Source organism: Linepithema humile, chromosome 1, assembly GCF_040581485.1.
Source record: "Linepithema humile isolate Giens D197 chromosome 1, Lhum_UNIL_v1.0, whole genome shotgun sequence".
Lineage (NCBI taxonomy): Eukaryota > Metazoa > Arthropoda > Insecta > Hymenoptera > Formicidae > Linepithema > Linepithema humile.
In genome coordinates this window covers 103858-123497 of record NC_090128.1, presented here as the reverse complement: position 1 = coordinate 123497, position 19640 = coordinate 103858, and the positions used below count along the sequence as shown (strand labels likewise).

The following is a 19640-nucleotide window of genomic DNA, read 5'->3' as shown; positions in this document are numbered from 1 at the left end:
GCTATTTTTATCACTGGCTTGCTCTATCGCATGACTGTTAGAAACTATTTGTAATTTATCTGTTCTTAAAGAAACCATGCTCAAGTCCTGCTTCACGCGATATTCCTCCAGCGGAGCCGATAATATTCGAGTGATTCGTTTGACAGTAGATCAGGAAGCTGTTCTGCAACAACAGTTTAACAGGTGGCCAAGGGCGCCTCATACCGCGGACGTTGTGTTGCTCGCAGCTGAAACAGGTCTTTCCGAGGCTGACGTTGAAGTGAGTAAAAACTTCAACTTTAATCTCATACAATACTCATATGTACGTTATTGTTTCGTCCTAGGGATGGTATGCCATTCGACTGGCTCAATGGCGGAAAGAACAAGGTCTCGGTGGGAATTTGGAGTTACACCGGTTATACTGATGATGACAGCGGCCAGCGGCCAGCGGCGGCTCAATTGAGAAATCTTCAATCTTCAAAATCTTGATGTCAGATGCTGACTTTTTGTGCGAGTTAAACAAATTTTTTATTATACAATCAGAGACGTCAATGTCTTTGCAGTCTTTTAAAGATTAAACAGTCATAATTCAGCATACTAGCGGATCCTGGGGGGGGTTCAACCCCCCCCCCTTCCAAGTTAAAAAAATCAATTTTGCTGGATCCGTTTCAAGAATCTTGATAAAAAATGCATTAAAGCAGGTCAAAACCCCCCCTATTATCGACATCAGAATTCGTTAGTGATTCAGCATAAAAAAATCGTAAATAAAACGATCAACAATTCATTTTAACGGGGGAAAAGGTAGTATTTTACAATGTAATAATTATCGAAAAAAATAAAAATAAAATACTTTTTATATAACATTATAAGTATTAAAATATGGCAAAAATTGCCACATTTTTGAGACATTTTTCTTTAATTTTCTAAAAATCCTGATGTAAAATGCAATTTTTAAAACCATATTCAGATTCAACGTGCAAAAAACTACGGGAAACCACTCTTCGTTTTTCCCAAACAAACGTAAGACAGTGTGTGTTACCTTCGTACTAATAATTAAAAATTAAGGAAAATTATTTACATACTAAACAATGTCTTGTAAAAAAGGAAAGAATTTGTGTAACAAACGTGTCGGTCAAATATTTCTAATAGCTAAATAACAATCTATGAACACAAGTCTGTAATTATGTTCTCTAGTCAAAAATTGAAAATTAAAGTTTTATTAAGTTGCATGATATAAGTTAAGCTTTATCATATTTATATAGCAAAAATATATAAGAGAAATATTGTATAATAGGTTTTCTTATCAAATATTAGGAATGTGACCAAGTAACTAAATGACTGTGTAAATATATTTAGGTTGTTAATTTCAAATATATATATATTATTCAATACATCTTCGTAATTGTACAACTGTTTTCTTTTGTCTCAAATATTTTCAAATTTTGTAACTTTTAAAAAGTAACAATTTACGAGAATCCGAAAAAAGGTGAGAAAAGAATTGCGTATCATTTTACGAGTATTGCTTATCACAGGAAATTCAAGGTTCATTACACCAATGGCCAGTCTATGTACAGAAATGTTTTATTCTTAAATTATGCACAAATTGCAATCAATACAAATGTATCTGAAACAAGCAAGTTGGGGGATATCTCAGTTTTTGGCTGCCATAAGAATATTCAGATAAAATGGCAGCTGTTTTGTTAGATGTCAATATATTGCATCAACCATCGTGTGTTTTTGCAAAATTCATGAGACACGTCCGATTAGTTGTTGTCATATCCGGAAGAAGAGACAACTGTTTTAAATTGATATAATTGATTTTTTTTTATAATATTGATCATCAATTTAAAACAATTGATCATATCTATTTTATAGCTTAGTATAGTAAAGCTAGTTTATTTGTTCAGACATCCACATTTCGACTAAGTAGTATTATAGTAATAAAGGTATGCGCTAAGTCTGCACTTTAGCTAGATATTATAAAACATGTATCATTCCTTCTCTGGCACATCATACATTGGTATTACTAAGTATACATTTACTTTCTTTTTAAATCATGCGAAACAACGCAGAAATGAATTCGATATCAAATTCTAAAGTTTGATATAGTATGCTTAGACTGTAGTAAAAGAAAAAAAGAGAAAAAAGAGAAAAAAAAGAGGGAAAAAGGCTAAATTACGTGAAAAGTGTATTCAGAAATAAAAACCGACTCCTTGTGCACATCTGATCTCGTGTTATATTCGAATAAGTCATTTTCGCAATGATCATGATATTATTAATCAACACTCAGCAATGAAACATAAAAATCTAGTGTTGTTAAATAACTCTCTACGAATAATTATAAATGAAAAACTCAATTTGCTCAAGTAAATAGAAAGGAACATCATTGGGAACACCTCTGAATCAGGATTTCTTACAGCTGCCGCCTACCATTGTTAATTGTTATGATTAACAACGGAAATCCATTTTCTTTGCACCATATATCGAGTTACATCTTAGCTATGTCGCATTTCTTTCTGGTATTCTACAGAACGATATCCAACGACGGTATGTATCAGTAGTAGCAGTTATTGATAAAACAACTCAAGTTTACTTGAATGGATTCACGCAAAGTACATTGAATATATAACGTTGATTCGAGCATGCTACTATAAAACTAAATCAACCTAAAGTCGTAGCCGGTAAAAAAAACCGCGTTTCTACAAATACCGAATAATTTCAGTAAGTACCCAAGCGACATATCCAGATGAAACCTACTCGGAGCAATAATTGACGTACGAGCCGCGTGATTATCCAGCCTAATATCGGATCGTTAAACATTAACGAGTGACCAAGGTGTACCGTAGAGTACATTCGTAGCCACTGCCACATAAGTTAGGAGCTCGGTATAAAAATGAGGCACAGTTTCACAATCAGGGAATCCTTCTTACCAAATATCTATCCTCTATCTCCCAATGAATGTATCCATATATCAAACATGACAGTGTAATTACCATCATTAAACTAAACCATGCATGGATATTAATATGTGTCCTTAAATGTGTTTAAGGAGAGTGATGATTTTTTTTTTCTTAAACAATTGTCGTATTCTTATCGGTAGCAAACAGTCTTAACAACGAGCGCGTAGACTAATCATGTTGCGTTCCATAATCGTGTAGTCCTTGCATCGGTATGCGTCATGTTACGTGCTTGGGAGTTAATAGCTCTCATCAGGTGTAACGTAGCAACGTTAATAGTGGTTGTCGATAACGCAACGGTTGCTTTAGCCACTGGTACCGTTAACCAGAGCTTCTTTAGGCTTATTGCTCTGCTGCATACGAGGAGGACGAGACCGATGTTCTCTTTGACCTTTAGGTCCTTGGGAACTGCTGTTAGATACGGAAACGTCGTTCGCGGGAGTTCCTTCCTTGCTGTTCATTGTTGATTGATCGCACGGGCCGGCATTACTGCCTAAACAAATGCATAAGATTAACTCTGAATGTTTTTGTTTATACAGATGATAGGCATCTATGTGCGTATCAATCTATTAAAAAGCTTTCACCTTTTAATCCCTTAAATGTTAGGAATGTTTCATTTTTTTCAACAATCTATTCTACGAAACGATTAAATTTTTCTGTCAATTTTTCTGTTGTATATATGTATTCGGGCCACTAAATTTAAATCTGCGGTAGAAATGTTGGAATTTTTTATTGTGTGAATCCAATGTGACCATTTTGAACTCAATTAACAATGTGAAAAATTGCAAAATTTTGATCAAAAAATTCGAAATCAGCGATCCCACAAAACGACCAAGAGTACAGTGAATACATTTTACGAAAATTCTTGGAAAATATTTTCTTTGAAATGACGCATATGCGTCATTAATGTCTTAAGGGATTAATACAACCGATCGTCCTAAAGAATGTCACGCATGCCTTTGTTCGAAGCTGGGTAGTGTCGTCAGTGGAGGTTCGATGGCTATGCTTCACAAACTGCCCCCCCCCCCCCCCCCCGTATATAATGTAATAGTGTAAACTGTGTAGTTTAGCAAATTAATGTATTTTTAATTACGATTAAATAATTAAATTACTAAGCAGTTAAGATGTCTAGTTTATGGATATTACTATAATGTAAAAGTCTTCAATTAGGAAATTGCAAGTTTACGCGCAATTTTGTTTTGAAAGTAAGTTACCTGTTTGAGTAATACTTGTCGGCGTCATACTTGGTTGTCGCAAACGTCCAAGTCGCCTTCGTCTTATTCCTTTAGATCCTCCTTCCATACTCGACACTGACTCTACATGCACACAACTATTGTGACCATCTATCTTCAACTCGTAACAAAAATTAACACTTAAATTGTAAACTTGGCCAAATATAACGGAAGCTGCACTGCCTACGTTAATAGCATGCATTAGAATAAAATTCGACTAGATTAGCGTTAGATGGTCACAAGAGTTTGCTTCATATTTCATGCGAATTACATGCTCGCGTTCATAGTCGATAATTATATAAAATTTCAGTAATCATAATTTTATAAATCCTTGATTGTTTGTCAATTTTTACTCGACTCTTACAAGAATTTATAGTCTTCAAGTAAGCTTTGACTTATCAAACGTCTATTCGTACTTGTCACTTGTCATTTTGTCTCAGATTTTTTAATGATAGATTTAATTGTGTTGCTTATTTCAAAGACAAATTGCACATGTATATACATACATACATACATATATACACATACATACAAAATTATTTTAATATTATTAAAGATAAAGACTGACAATGTTAGCACAAAGGCAAAGAATGAAAACCTGACACATCACGTTGATTTCAACAGGTAACAGACATTCAACATATTTGCGTTCTCTTTATCTAGCTCATTTTCAGTTATTGTATCAGTGATCAATCCATAATAAATTTCTATACAATAGCTGAATAATTTTTGAAGACAAATTACACGAGAAATCAATAGACGATATTAAACCGATGCTTGAGAGAAAAGTTATTATTAATTATAATTAAAGGCCTTATTTGTCAAAACGATGATTATTTGAGTTATTAATTAAAGATTCACCAACTGTGAATTCTTACAAAAAATCAAAGATTATTCATATATTATAAACTTTAAATAACATATTTTTCTAATTAAAAATTTATAAAACAAATATTTGTAAAATATCAATCAAAATAACGATTTATGAATACAAATCTGTAATTAATTACGCTCTCAATAAAAAACGGAAACTTTTTTACGATTATGAATAATGACCTAAAAGTAGTTTGATACACCATATGTTGTTATCTTTAGGACGAAACGGTAAGGTTACGATCAATGTGCACACAGACATACACACGCACGCACGCACGCACGCACGCACGCACGCACGCACGCACGCACGCACGCACGCACGCACGCACGCACGCACGCACGCACGCACGCACGCACGCACGCACGCACGCACGCACGCACGCACGCACGCACGCACGCACGCACGCACGCACGCACGCACGCACGCACGCACGCACGCACGCACGCACGCACGCACGCACGCACGCACGCACGCACGCACGCACGCAAAATAATGCTAAAGTAGCTTTAATATGCAAAATAATGAGGATTATTACCTCTATCAATGCTTGAAACGTCTTGGCTGTCTAAAACAGTGTCTTCGTCGTCTGTGGTACGACGACGTTCGTCTCTACGATCTCTACGCTGGGTTGGGGGACGACCTTGCCTGCCACTCATATACCCTGAATTACCGGCACCTCCTTGATGGCCGCCTCTCGGTGGTAAATCTCGGACACGATCTTCACTGCCGTCTAAAGTGTCTCTACGTAAACCTGAAGAGGAATGTCAATGGTCAATAGTGAGAATTTTCACAAAGTAAACCACAATAAAAAAAATATATATTTTTACTTGCATTTTATAATACCCAGATAGATAAGATTAAGATCAGATAGGTAGTCACGCAAAATCAATTTCTTTAGATTTTCGTAAAATTTTGACTAGTTAATCAGAACGATATCTTAACATTTGAATATAAGCTATAAAAAAAGAAATTCACCGTTTTAAAATTGAAATATCTATAATTGTAAATAACACTATTACCTATTATTATGTAACATTTGTATCAAACTGGTATTAATACTTCATTTTTTAAATTTTATCGTCCAAACCGTGTACATATTTGTTTGTTAAATAAACGTAGTGAAAAGTACGCAATTTTTAATATGTTTGACATGTAAAAAGATTAAGCGATAAAAATGGTCAGAATGGTGTGCAATAGATATGTGTGTATATTTGTAGTTGACGTATGTACTTGCACGTAGGTACGCTAATAAACAAACACAACGAAAAGTTTACTGTTAAAATAGGATTTCCAGTATAGTGATAAATTTATGATGAGAATCTATGATGGATAACTGTTCCGGTCCCAGTGTCACATCTGTCATATTACGGCACTCGTTCGAGTTTTAGTAAAATAAGCAACAATTCCGCAAGGATAAGTGAACCGCACAGTCATTTGGGCTTAGTAAACTCACGGACTTGAGCTCATTGCGGTCTATACACATATCCACACCAACACATAATTGGACACAAGTGATCAAGAAAGATAAAATTGGTTAGACAAAGTAGACCTTAGTCTTTGCCAGAATTAAAGAAGAAGAAGAAGAAGAAGAAGAAGAAGAAGAAGAAGAAGAAGAAGAAGAAATAAGCAATAATATTACCGGCATTGTGTCTGGTGGGAGCTCTACCTCGAGAGCCACGTCCTCGCGATTGACCACCACGACCACCACGACCACTGACACCCTCTTCAGGTCCTGCAACCATTCCTCGTCTCGTGGGAGGAAAACTAGGTATCGGTCCTGTAGTCGAGCCGTGCATACTTCGTAATTGTTGATCAATTTCCAATTTCTCCTGTCGAAGCTGCTCTACTTCCTACAGTACACATTATATGATACACAGTATAATAATTCCTTGATATTCAAATATACGAAAGTGGTCCAAGAAGTAAATATACATAAGCGGAATAAAAATTAAAAGAAAAAAAGGCTAAAAACATTCTTAACCGTTCGAATGCCAAGTGCGACAACGCCTTTTCTCCTTCATGTCGAAAAGTATCAGCGAGTGCTGCAAAAGGCTCATTGATTTTTAACAAGTTAAATTAGTTGAATAGTTATATGGGAAATGGAAAATATAATTAAACTGTACAACAGTTTCATAAGAGCGCTCGTTCATATCTTTCGACATAAATGTCGAAATAAAAGGGGCCATCACGGGGTTGCTTGACATTTTTCACATTCTTGCATCGGCATTCAAACGTGTCGCGCTAAATCATTTTCTCCAGAATATTTTCAAGTGTTAACTTTAAGATGTTAATCAAAATGTTATCTAGCCTAAATATCTATGTAATGATATAAAGTGACCGTTTAAAAGCTGAGAGATATTTATAATAGCACTATCAAAAAAATGTTACATTTATACCAAGCTGTTGCTAATGCATTATTTTCAAATCCATAAATCACACTTAAGATTTTTACAAAAAAACAAAACAACTGAATAGCAGAAGAAAAATATATATAAACATTGAAAAAAAGTTTTAGATTATTTATCGTGTAATTTTTAAATAAATGCGATAAAAAAAATGCAAGTTTTAATACGCTTAACATATATAAAAGATCAAGTGGTGAAAATGTAGCAACAAAGTGCTATAGCCGAATGTATGTTAAGTGCACGTTGTTCAATAAATGCGATTAAAAGTTTATTCTCTCAGATTTAAGAGAAAATATATTTGTAAAAAGATTGTCAAATATTACTAAATACTTTTGATGTTTTTTCCCTCCCAATCAGTAATATGTTGTCAAAGAGACATTTTAGTTAAATTATTTGAACTTTTTCTTATATCGTGGAACTTGATTTTTTAATGGTATATTGCCTCACATAGGTACATTCAGTTACTTATCAACATAACCACCACTCTCGTCAAGACATTTATTTAGCCTGGATGCAAGTGTTGTATTCCGATTTCAAGTTTCAGTTCCGCCGCTGGTGTATCCAGTCTTCTGAACTGTGAAAGAGAAATCATTCAAGATTTCCCACTTGAAACTTTGCAGCCAGTTTACAATTTGAGCAATTTTTATTTGTTTCCTGTTCTTAAAGAAATGTTTGGCCGATAAAAAGTTTGACGAAGACAAAGAGGTAAAAATAAAGTATAATAATTGTACGCGCGGGTAGTGGAATTCTGTAACATCGGACTACAAAGACTTTTAGGCTGAATAAATGCTTTGACACTAAACTAAAGTGCTGATTATGTTGAAATATTAATTAAATATGTTTTAAAAACGTCTATCCGACTTTGTAATAAATATAATAAATATATCTTCATATCTTGCAACTCTATTGAGATGTTTGTTTTACATGAAACACACATTAGAATTGCACGATACTTGGACGTGAAATTGTACCTTTAAATGTGCCAAATGATATTCCAATAGAACTTTGGCATTGGCGATGCTTTCAACAGTACCGACAAAGACAAAGGGCACCTGACCTTCCTCCCGCGGAATCGTTGGTTGAGGTTCGTTGTCTCCTTCTATTTTTACCCTTACCTGAAATTCGCAATTATTAAAATTGCGTTTTCAATACACTTAGAGACATTGATTACCGGCAAGAGATATTTAAAATCGTATTTCAGCCCATCAGTTTTCAGTCACTGCCGTTTGTCATTTCCATCAATAGACTTGTTGATCAGTCTGCGAAAATTTGCTTAAATATTCTTTATATTCTTTATATTCTTTACATCCCGAAAGGGACCTCAGTTTGGAAAAAGTGTCGATACGTTTGAAAAGTACAATAAAAATGTATCAATACTTTTACCTTTCTTACATTAACATCTTTTTTGAACAATACCTATCGCGATTATAAATTTTTACATCAGTCAGATGGCAGAACCTTTACTTTTTCAACATTAAAATTTTGGGAATAATATACATCGCAATTATAAGTTTTCGCATTGATAAAGTGTATGGCAATTATAATGTAGATTTATGATCATAGAGAGATCCCAAGAGAGATATAGTTTAGAGATCTTTTGCTTTTTATGATCAGGGGATCATTTTTTCAACATGAATATTTCTCTGTATAAACATTTTTTTCTGAAAATATTCACAAGAGCAATGTCATTTTAAATCTTAACATTACATAGGACAACACATGTATGTATGACATATGTTATTGCAATATAATAATATTATCACAAGATAATAATATTAGTGTCGCCGACTTGAAGTGCCTTCCTCAAAAGTAATAATGTAAAGGTTATTTTAATTTAAAAATTAAAATAATTTTAAAGATCGTCATAAAAGATCTACAAAAAAAAAAATAAAAATAAAGTAATAATGTGATTTACATTGTAAAATTTAACGACAAACTGTAGAGAGAGAAAAAAAATTTCTTATTTGTATCTCAACATTTTCAAGCTTACGCGTCGAAATAGATCATTCAAACTAATAGTGTAAAAGAATGTTTAATTTTATTTTGTATTTAAAATTTAAATATGTGTGACAAAAGTAACATTTTAAACGATTAAATCGAACCAACAAAATTATTCAATTGCTCATTCATCGATGCATGTATATTCTGTTTTCTCTTCATTTTATCTATTAAAAAGATTTCTGCTTTTCAAGATGCAATATTTTTTACTTTGGAACAAAACTTAGTAAGGTAAAAAATCTTGCATTTTCATAAAAATAAAATTTTATCCAATTTTGCCGAAAATTTTTATCAATTTTTAATTGCGAGGTTGTCTTCGTCACTTTGGTTCGTTTGAAAAAAACACATTGTCGTCGTTAAAACAACGTATCGTCTTTTTCCTGTCCTTCGTGTCAATGAATACAAAATAACAATAAAAAGAAATTTAAACTGTCAAATTGGTCACTCGTTATCAAAGAACTGTAATAAGATTACTGTTTCTATTACAGATAGAAAAAAGTGAGCAACGCCGTTATCGATAAATTATCGAAGAAAGTAACTGTAACGGTAAGGACGTTACAACGAGTTACTTCTCAATCCTACCATATATACACAATGCACATTTAGCGTTAAATAAGCGGCCATATAATCATCAATATCATAGCAGTGATTTGATATTTGACACAGACAAATCATATTTAGAGCGAAGCAGTCAGTCACTTTTAATGCTAAATGTGAAATATGAATACAGGCCTGATTATACAAATAAAAGATAGTTATTTGACACAACTTAAAAGAACTGGCCCGAGTGGTTTCATGTAAGACTTGCGAGTGCTTCCAGACATGGTATGAATAATTGATTGAAGAAATTTGATGGAATAAAATTACAAACAATAGAAAATGACATACTTACTTTATCAACATGTATATTCCCACTCGAGCCAGTTGTTATCTACCGAGAACAAACAAGGTATATCATACATAATCTAACGTCTCATGAATATTATAACTTCCATTTTCAATTGAATGTTGGATCATAATAATTTTGACTGCAGAGTTCTTAAATACAACCCGACGCAAATAAACTCTGAGAATTTGTGTATATGTTGTGTAATGCAAAGCGCCTGCAATAACTGTTATAATTGAAACGCGTGTTGGAAATTTCGGCAACAATTGCTACATACCCTGAGTGATATATGTATATATATATATATATATATATGTTTATATATACATATCAAATAGATATATCAGTAGATGTAGAAGATCTGTAAAGTATTACATATAATCCATGTACACTTTAAATTTAATAGTTCTAATAAAATCATATTGTATCAACTGAAAATGAAAATTGATATGCTTATATAATACTAGAGTTGTTGTATTCAATCATCTTTTTTTCTCAGATATTATTAATTCAGGAACAAGAATTAATCCCTACCTGAGATATCAACTCTGTGAAAGTAGTAGTTGGGAATATAAACACACACACGCGCGCGCACACACACCCACACACACTCACACACGCACATTCTCTCTCTCTCCTTTTTTTACAAACTGATAATAAAATATACTTACTACACCACTTTTGTCGACGATTTCTTGGATAATGCGACCATTTTTCCCAATTACTTTTCCTACCAAAACCCGTGGAACTTGTATAGATTCCTCACTGTATTCCAGCATCGATCGAGCTTTTTTCACTGCTTCATGTGTCTGCGATTGAGAAAGATACTCGATAAATTCTCTATACTTGTCGAAATAATGTATATCACATAGAACCATTTCACAAATAAATAACTGGCAAATGTTCTAAAACAGTCACAAATAATAATTTGTCATTGATACCTCTCCATATATTTTAAATGTGCATGAATTTTCTTCTAATTCTATATTTGTAATGCCATCAACTTTTCGTGCTTGCTGAATATTTGCACCATGAGCACCGATAGCTAGTCCCATAAGATCTTCTCGAACATTAAATTCGTCAGTATATCTAAAAGAAGACAAAATAAGATTTTCGTATTTTCTTTATGATTTCTTTTTTCCAAAAATGACATATTTTACAAATTTTGTGAAAACAACAATTAAACATTTTAAAACCTAAAATTTAACAAGAAAAAAAAATATATATATATTTAATATTTGTATATGTTTTTTACATTTTTTATCTCCTCGTTTCAACATTAATTTCTCAATTATAGCTTGAATGTTATTGTTATATGAGATAAACCTTCTAATATTTATTAATTTTACAATATAAATATTTGTCGCGCAACATGCTACAAGTACAATATATTGATATTATAGAAAAGCAAAAAATATGACACATCTTTCTAGAATATCCTTGTCAATGGCTTGCATTTTTGGCAGATACAAATAAATTATTTCTATTAAAGCTGTGGATATCTGTAATAATGACAATTTTATCTGATATGTCTGAAAACATACAATAGCCATGCAACATACGTAAATATATACAGTAGCAGAAAGGGAAAAGTTAAAATATTTCTCAAGTGTTTCTATATTTCAAACCAAATTCTGCCTGAAAACTTTCTCGACATTATACATATATATAATGTAAATGTTAGGCAATCGTACATGCACTCATTAATTAAAATTATATATTGCAGTATCATTAATTTCTCTTTTTTATATTCCAAATATATAATTATGCACTCTTTACAATGGCTAATTTATAAAAAGACAGAATAGCAAAGATTCTAATTTACATTTTGTTTATAATATGATACTTGTACGTTATTATATCACAAACTTAACGAAAAATTTTCATTTTCTTGAGAAAGTAAACTATTGTAGCACACTCGCGACTAAAGCAATACAACATTGTCTACGTATAAAGATCAGTCAAGATATGCCGAACAAAGTGTTTTAGTATTGTCAATGTTACCTACGATTAAAATATTCATATTCTTAAAATAGAATATACAATAGTTTCAACTGATGACTTTTCTATAACTTTTGTTGTGTGTCGTGTACACATTTTCGTAACAATACATGGGATAGAGCCACCATTTGCATAAATATATGTGCTAGATGGATTATATCAGTGTTTCTCAAACATTGGCAGGCCAAGAGTTTCGGCGTTCTTGAAAAACAATAGGATTAAGAATCTACTTAATGTATAAATCAATACAAAATGAAATTGGGAACTGATCACAGCTACACGTATATATTTGTTGGCTACCTCACCAAGATCCTACTACACAGCACATAATAAATGGAGAAAGATATAAATAATCGTTTTATATATCAGTGTACTTGAAGCACATGGATTTTAGTGAATATACTACATAACGCTGAAGCATGCACGTTTAAAGTGTAGATCCATTTGTCCTTTAAAAAATGTAATTGTGTTTTATCATACAGTAAGCTAAACTTAACTCTAAACCACGCTGCTGTGATCTCACCTTGAATTTGTTTTCACTCCTGCCTCAAAGTCTGAGACACGCTGATATATAAAGTTTGAAGATCTAAATTTGCTGAAATAAGAATGGTGCAACTCAGTGAAAACTCATTATAGAATGGCCCTATCCTATGTCCCTGCCATTCTGTCTGTTTGCTCTTGATTAATGCGTGCAGACACTCAAGTACGACACTTTCTTCTAAGTTTATTTGCGTAAATGTTGCTAATGTAGAATCTGTTGAAGCTTTTGATATATATATATATATATATATATATATATATATATATATATATATATATATATATAAAAAGCTCTGATTGTAAAATCAATTTTCAAAGTTGGAAAATTAAAATGTCTGCACTTTTTTCAGCTTGAATAATCTTCAATAACTTTTAGTTTACATTTGTTATGTTTGTGTTTTTAACAATGTTTATAAACTATATATATGCGCGCGTTGGGAAGGAAGATTACGCACGCACACATGCACAGAATCTCATTTCAAGTGAGTATCTAAAATATCTCATAACGTATTCATTTTTCAACTACCTTACCTTAACATTTTTATACGTAGAATGATAAGAGGAACCAATTGGTTGTACTAATTTTTGCACTTATAATTTTGCAAAGTATACCAATGCGAAATGCAATGGAATTTTTGAAAAGAATTCCTTGTGTTTTTTCTCAATATCAATCGTTTCCTCTCGTTAGCATATTTTAATCTTGTTTATTTGTTTTTATAATTATATAATATTTTTAGTCTTGTAAGACAAAATATTTAATTTCCGTATCACTTGTGTACCATTTGTCAAGTTTATTTTTTATTTCAAAAGTGCATATCTATTAAATTATTTTTTTCCATCTGTAAACATTATGAGTAAAAAATCAAAGGCAGTATAAATTCAAGGAGTGATCAAATATTTGTGTAAATATTCTACAATGTAATATTTTCATATGTTATTCTGATTGAAATAATATATCAATTACTATAAAATTTAGTTAATACATTTAAAACAGCATTCCCTCCTTTAAAAAAATATTTTAGTAAAATAATCAGTAATGATTGTGTCTGCGATGCATATGACCATGCTTATGATCTAATGTTTTAGCGGAAGGTATCTGCCATAACGCAAAAATAAATTAATTACAGTGCATATAAAATTCCTTATTGTACTTGTATTTTACTTGTTATAATAGAAGATGAGTTTAAACGAACACAGTTAATTGTGAACCTTAATAATATAAAATTCTATCATAATAGTTCAATATTTTATGTATCATAATAGTCATATTCCTGATAGAGATGGAAAAAATAAGAAACAAGATGTATGATAAACACTACTTATGATATACCTATGTAATCACATTCATGAAGTTACATGATATTAAAGCGGACATATTGAGATTAATGATTAGAAATCTTGTGATCTAATTTTCTGCCAGTAAATGCAAACCACAGACAGGATGGTAACCAGGACAGTACATGGACAAGGGCAGGTAAACAATCTCACAAGATTTTTTGTTATTTACAAAAATTAAAAAATATTAATAACTTACCCCCCTATTGTTTGAAGTTTAGTGGATTCAAGCTGACGTGCCGCTTCTTCGGTTCTTTTCAATAGCAAAACCTACAAAGTATTTAAGTATATTTAAGTATTTAAGTATATTTGCAAATATTTGTGCGTGCATGTACACATACGCAAACACAGTAGACTTTTTCGAATATCAAAATTAAAGCAATTCACCTTTTGCGATAAGTTTCGAAAGTGCATTTCTTGGAGCATGCTACTGTGACGATGTAGATTTTCATGACGGGAGATGGCCAGCAGTACTCCTCGTTCAGGCACATATCGGCACACTGCTGCCCCTATCGCTTTTTGAAATTCCTTATGTGCATTGTCCATCTTCGCACTGTAATAAGTAACACACTTGACTTAATTATTTCTTTATATACCTAATTCCTCAAGTTTCAACAATGCATATATATATATATATATATATATACACACACACACGTTATTTGAAAATTGACTGCTAGTGTGTAATGACTTTTAAAAAATAAGTACTTTTCAATTAAAGAATTTCTCCAAAGACACATTCATAAACTTTACGGGATTGCTAAATTTGAATCTGTGGTCAAAATTTTCAAATTTGGCAATATGGCAAATCTTTAATATAGCACATGAATATTTGAAAAATTATTCTATTCTTATCAAATTTATTTTTACGAGTTATGATTTTATTATTTCAAATATGGCATCAACATTTTTTAATTCAATGAAATATTATTTCTATAGAACAAAATAAAATTTATTCTATTTCAAAATTTTAATCTACATATCGCATTTAATTAAATATCAACAAACTTTTGAACTCAACCATATTTTATCTTATACTTTTTACTTTATTCTTGAATTAAAAAATTTACATCTTAATTTTCAAATTAGAAATTTGCAAAACTTGCCGAAAAAGAACTTTTGTAAAATCCATTATATAAAATCCATATTTTTACTTTTCAATTGTCACATTGAGTTTGCGCGCGCGCGCGATTCAGAACCCCAAACTTTCAGCTGTAGATTCCAATTCAATGTGCAAAAAAATTTCACATAAGTAGAATTATTTTTCTCATGGAAATCATTTAATAATAGTAATAATAATAATAGTAATAAAGTGCTCTTATTAACACTTGGGAAATTTTAAAAAGCTATTTTATAGAAATGTCAAACTTTGAATAACGATTATAATTACTATCCATAAATATATACAAATTTCTTTATTTAGATACTTATATATCACAAATAACTTATTTCCTTCTTTTTAATTACTCACAATTCTCTGAGCTCTTCAGGTACTTCAATTTCGATCTTGTGAAATGTGTTTTTGTCAATAGGCGGATTTGGATTTTTGGCTCTTAGTCGCTCGCTAGCTACAATTTCAGTATATGTGTAGTCCCATCCCAAGTATTCCACTACTTGGAAACCTCCTTTACTCATCTAAAGAATTATATAATTAAAAAATAAAGATTTTACATTACATAATAATATTAATCAATTTTTCTATCTCTATTTCTCTTTCTATTTCATATCTTGGCTGTATTTTTCGCATTAAAAAGTATTAAATTACATTACGTTGTATTAAATCATATTTTCAAGTATGTGTACGCGCAAAACGTGCACATGTGTGTGTGATGAAAAAGATCGTCATTTTTCTATATTTTCTAATTTGCTACAAAATAAATATCTTTATTATAAAACTAAACTTTAAAATAAAATTCTATACATATCTGCTCAAAATTATAAATGGACGAATAAACATGATGCTCTCTAAAGCATTTCTTTAAACTTGTTTTATGACACAAATCAACTTTTGGAAAAAAATGCAAAATATTTAAAAATAATTACGATATTTCTTATATAGTAAAAATTTGATGTAAGCTTAATTATGAGTTTTCTATCTCTTAAAAAAATATAACAAAAATGACACGTAAAGTTTCTTTCTTTAAGACTCAATTTTTATCTAAATTTTATAAATAACAATTGTGGATCAATTTTAGTAAAAAATTTATGGCTTGTAGATATTAAAACAACCTAAAAAACTAACATTTTGTTATAAAAAACCTTTTCTTCTTTTCTTTGAATAGGCACAGATATAATATTCCGTTTGAAAGCTATTGTAATTTAATAATGGGGTTTATTACTAATTATTATTATAATTTATCTTCTTTTAGAAAATAAATAAATTCCAAATTATCTTGAGAAGTGCTATTAAGAGATAATGCAAGTGTGTATATCTACGTACGGAAATACATATTGTTATATACATTACACAAGTTTAGATTTGTTAAAAAATTGCTTTACATACCTTGATAAGTGCTTTCCACCAACCCCACGCTTCCTGATCATTAGATCTAGAGAATACTTCAATCTCCTGGTTCTCTTGAAATTCTGATTTGGAACCATCTTTTGGAGGTAGACGGACTTGAGCAAATGGGAATTTCGATTCTGGTTGCCAGCTAAAATGTGCATTATAAATTTAATTAGAGTTTAAGTTGTATAATTATCATACTTTATATTACATTCTGCATGAAGTATCGCGTTATAAAAAATATTTAAGTACAGGTTTTTTACATGTATGTTTAAAAAACTATATATAAAACAGAAAGATATTTATTTTAATCAGATCTTTATTAATAAGAAAAAAGTTTGGAAAATATTACAACAGCATAGCAAAATAGCCAAAAATGTGTATTTGTATACATATTAGTATATTTAAGTAATACACATAATACTCTGAAGTTATTTTACAAGTTGTTGCAATCTACAACAATTATAAACTGGAATGCTCTATTCATGTACAAATGCATATTACATCTTTTATTTTATTGTTTTATATATATATATATATATATATATATATATACATATACGTACACACATATACATACACATATATATGTACATATGCACATAATCAGTATTAAAACTTTTCACAACAAATTAATATTTTATTTTACATTTAAAAAGTAAAGATTTCTGATTTTGCATTATATTTTTTATCAATTGTTATTATGAAAATCCATTGTATATTATGAAAGACAAATATAACCGTCTTATGCGAATTAATGCATTACACGATTATAGATATTAAAAGTATCGCATAAGATAAACAAGATTTCAACACAATAATATATCATTTCATACTAAGAAATATAGAGTATAGCTATCAACAAATTTTGAAAAATTATCATGTAAATTTAAAATGTTTATTAGCAAGAAAGGAGCAAACCATTGATAATTTACCATTGTGTATCGATATACAATAATACAAAGGTTTTCAACAGATTCCATAATATTGTATTGGCATAAGGCATCGAGATATAAATCAGAGATATAAAAAAATATTACATGCTCTTGTCAAATATGAGAAGTAGAGAGAGAAAAACTTACTCATTCTCAAAAGTTACCAAAACTTCCTCGTCAAAGACATCAGTGACAAAGGCCTGAAAAAAGTTTTACATAAAGCATATAATAAATAGTTGTCTTTACAAGAATCAGGAGTGTAGCGAGTAATGTGGATTAGTTGAACGTAAAATCGCAATTCATAGGGATGGGAAGGGGAGTAAGGTGCGGGAAGGTCATGCAGTTAGGGATTTGCATGTCATTTTGATATGTGTTGTTAACAAGTTTCCCAGAGTCGAGCGGATCGTCGCGCACGGCAATACGAACCGAAAGGAAAATCACGCCCTGTCAAACGAGACATGGCGTCGGAAGAAGCCGCGTTAGTTCGCGAACATTTGAGGACCGTGCATTCAAGAAGTACGAACTCCCGTTTCACGAGATTACGACCGCACCGCGGCTCGCAGCTCGGCCTATCTATCGCTCGTGTCCTCCACCCGCTTTTTTGTATACTTTCCACAGAACGAACCTTATAATACGCTCCGTTTTCGCCGCATACTTCGACTGTGAGATCCTCCATCTTGCTTTTGTGTGACGGTTCGCCTCCTTTGCGGTAGGCATGCTGAAGAGCGGGCACCCGCACGAATTCGGGGCTGCGAATTTCCTGTTCGCCAATCATGCGACTCTGTTCCATGACGCCGAGGCAGTATTGGGCAGTGCGCTCAGTGCTGCCAAGTGCAAGGCTTATCACCTTTCGCAAAAAAAAATTCTTAGCGCTAGTTATGCAGGATTTACATTACGTCTACATTCGATGCAAGACATAAAGGCCATCACACACAAAATGACATAACTGCATATGCATAGCATAAGACCGTCTCGACCAATGAACATCTAGCATAAAGGTGCCATATTGATTTACATAGCATGCTCATTGGTCGAGACGGTCTTATGCTATGCATATGCAGTTATGTCATTTTGTGTGTGATGGCCTATAGGGCCTATCCAGACAAACTTGCATAGTCGCATAAACATATGCATAAAAAAATTGATTGGTTCATTTCCTTATGTATTTGCTTATGGACCAATCAATTTCCTTATGCATATGTTTATGCGACTATGCAAGTTGTGTGAAGGGTGTATTTCGACCGTGCTAGTTTGGCTTATTTTATTTTTTAGATGTTGGCAGCCACTAAACTAAAGCCGAGAGCACAAGCTTTTACATAAAGCATAACGCATAAGCATAAGGAAATTGATTGGTCTATATATAAGCATAAGCAAATGCATAAGGAAATGGACCAATCAATTTCCTTATGCTTATGCGTTATGCTTTATGCAAAAGTCTGTGCTCCGGCCTTAAACCGAGAAGTGTTCCGACCTGTTAAGGCCATCACACACAAAATGACATAACTGCATATGCATAGCATAAGACCGTCTCGACCAATGAGCATGCTATGTAAATCAATATGGCGCCTTTATGCTAGATGTTCATTGGTCGAGACGGTCTTATGCAATGCATATGCAGTTATGTCATTTTGTGTGTGATGGCCTTTAACCTGCAATTAGTATTGGGCGCGTTCAGCAGAACAAACCGCTTAGTAGCAATCGAACGTGATTGGTTCTTACTTTCAGAACCAACTAATTAATAGCGTTTTCGAATAAACGGGGTTTGAACGATCTAGGGTTGATCAATCACTATTTTACTATAAATGCAAGTTTTTCATTGGTGGAGAGGTTGCAATGACGTCATTAACCAATCTTGGGTCGTTCAAATCCTGTATAATCGAAAACGCTATAACAGTCGAGATTCAGCGGAAAATCTACAACTGTTGAGTCTGCTGAACGCGGCCATTGTATGTATGTATAGGGTTATGTTATGACAGGGTTCGGAACACT

General features: G+C 32.1%; 1 protein-coding gene across 7 annotated transcripts; it reads right to left on the bottom strand.

Moving 5' to 3' along the window:
* Positions 1-1542: 1542 nt before the first annotated feature.
* Fmr1 (synaptic functional regulator FMR1) lies at positions 1543-18437 on the bottom strand. 7 transcript variants are annotated; one of them, XM_012370791.2, is made up of 15 exons: positions 18277-18437; positions 17799-17851; positions 16714-16864; positions 15682-15845; positions 14598-14763; positions 14410-14480; positions 12859-12930; positions 11276-11423; positions 11006-11143; positions 10341-10379; positions 8422-8565; positions 6685-6895; positions 5581-5796; positions 4151-4252; positions 1543-3429 (listed from the first exon to the last, which is right to left on the bottom strand). In XM_012370791.2, the coding sequence occupies exons 1-15, from the start codon at positions 18424-18426 to the stop codon at positions 3242-3244; spliced, it is 2013 nt and encodes a 670-aa protein (XP_012226214.2). In that variant the 5' UTR covers positions 18427-18437; the 3' UTR covers positions 1543-3241. The 7 variants fall into 7 exon arrangements, with proteins under 7 accessions (XP_012226214.2, XP_067203632.1, XP_012226215.2 ...); XM_067347531.1 differs by lacking the exon at positions 4151-4252; XM_012370792.2 differs by lacking the exon at positions 10341-10379.
* Positions 18438-19640: the final 1203 nt, after the last annotated feature.

Bases quoted from the DNA above. Each gene is read 5' to 3' on its own strand.
- Fmr1 (XM_012370791.2), bottom strand. From the start codon at position 18,426: ATGATTGGCGAACAGGAAATTCGCAGCCCCGAATTCGTGCGGGTGCCC. The intron at 17,852-18,276 runs GTTCGTTCTGTG...AACTTTTTTCAG, and splicing joins AAAACGGAGCGTATTATAAG to GCCTTTGTCACTGATGTCTT. The intron at 12,931-14,409 runs GTAAGTTATTAA...TTCTTATTTCAG, and splicing joins AAACTTCAAACAATAGGGGG to CAAATTTAGATCTTCAAACT.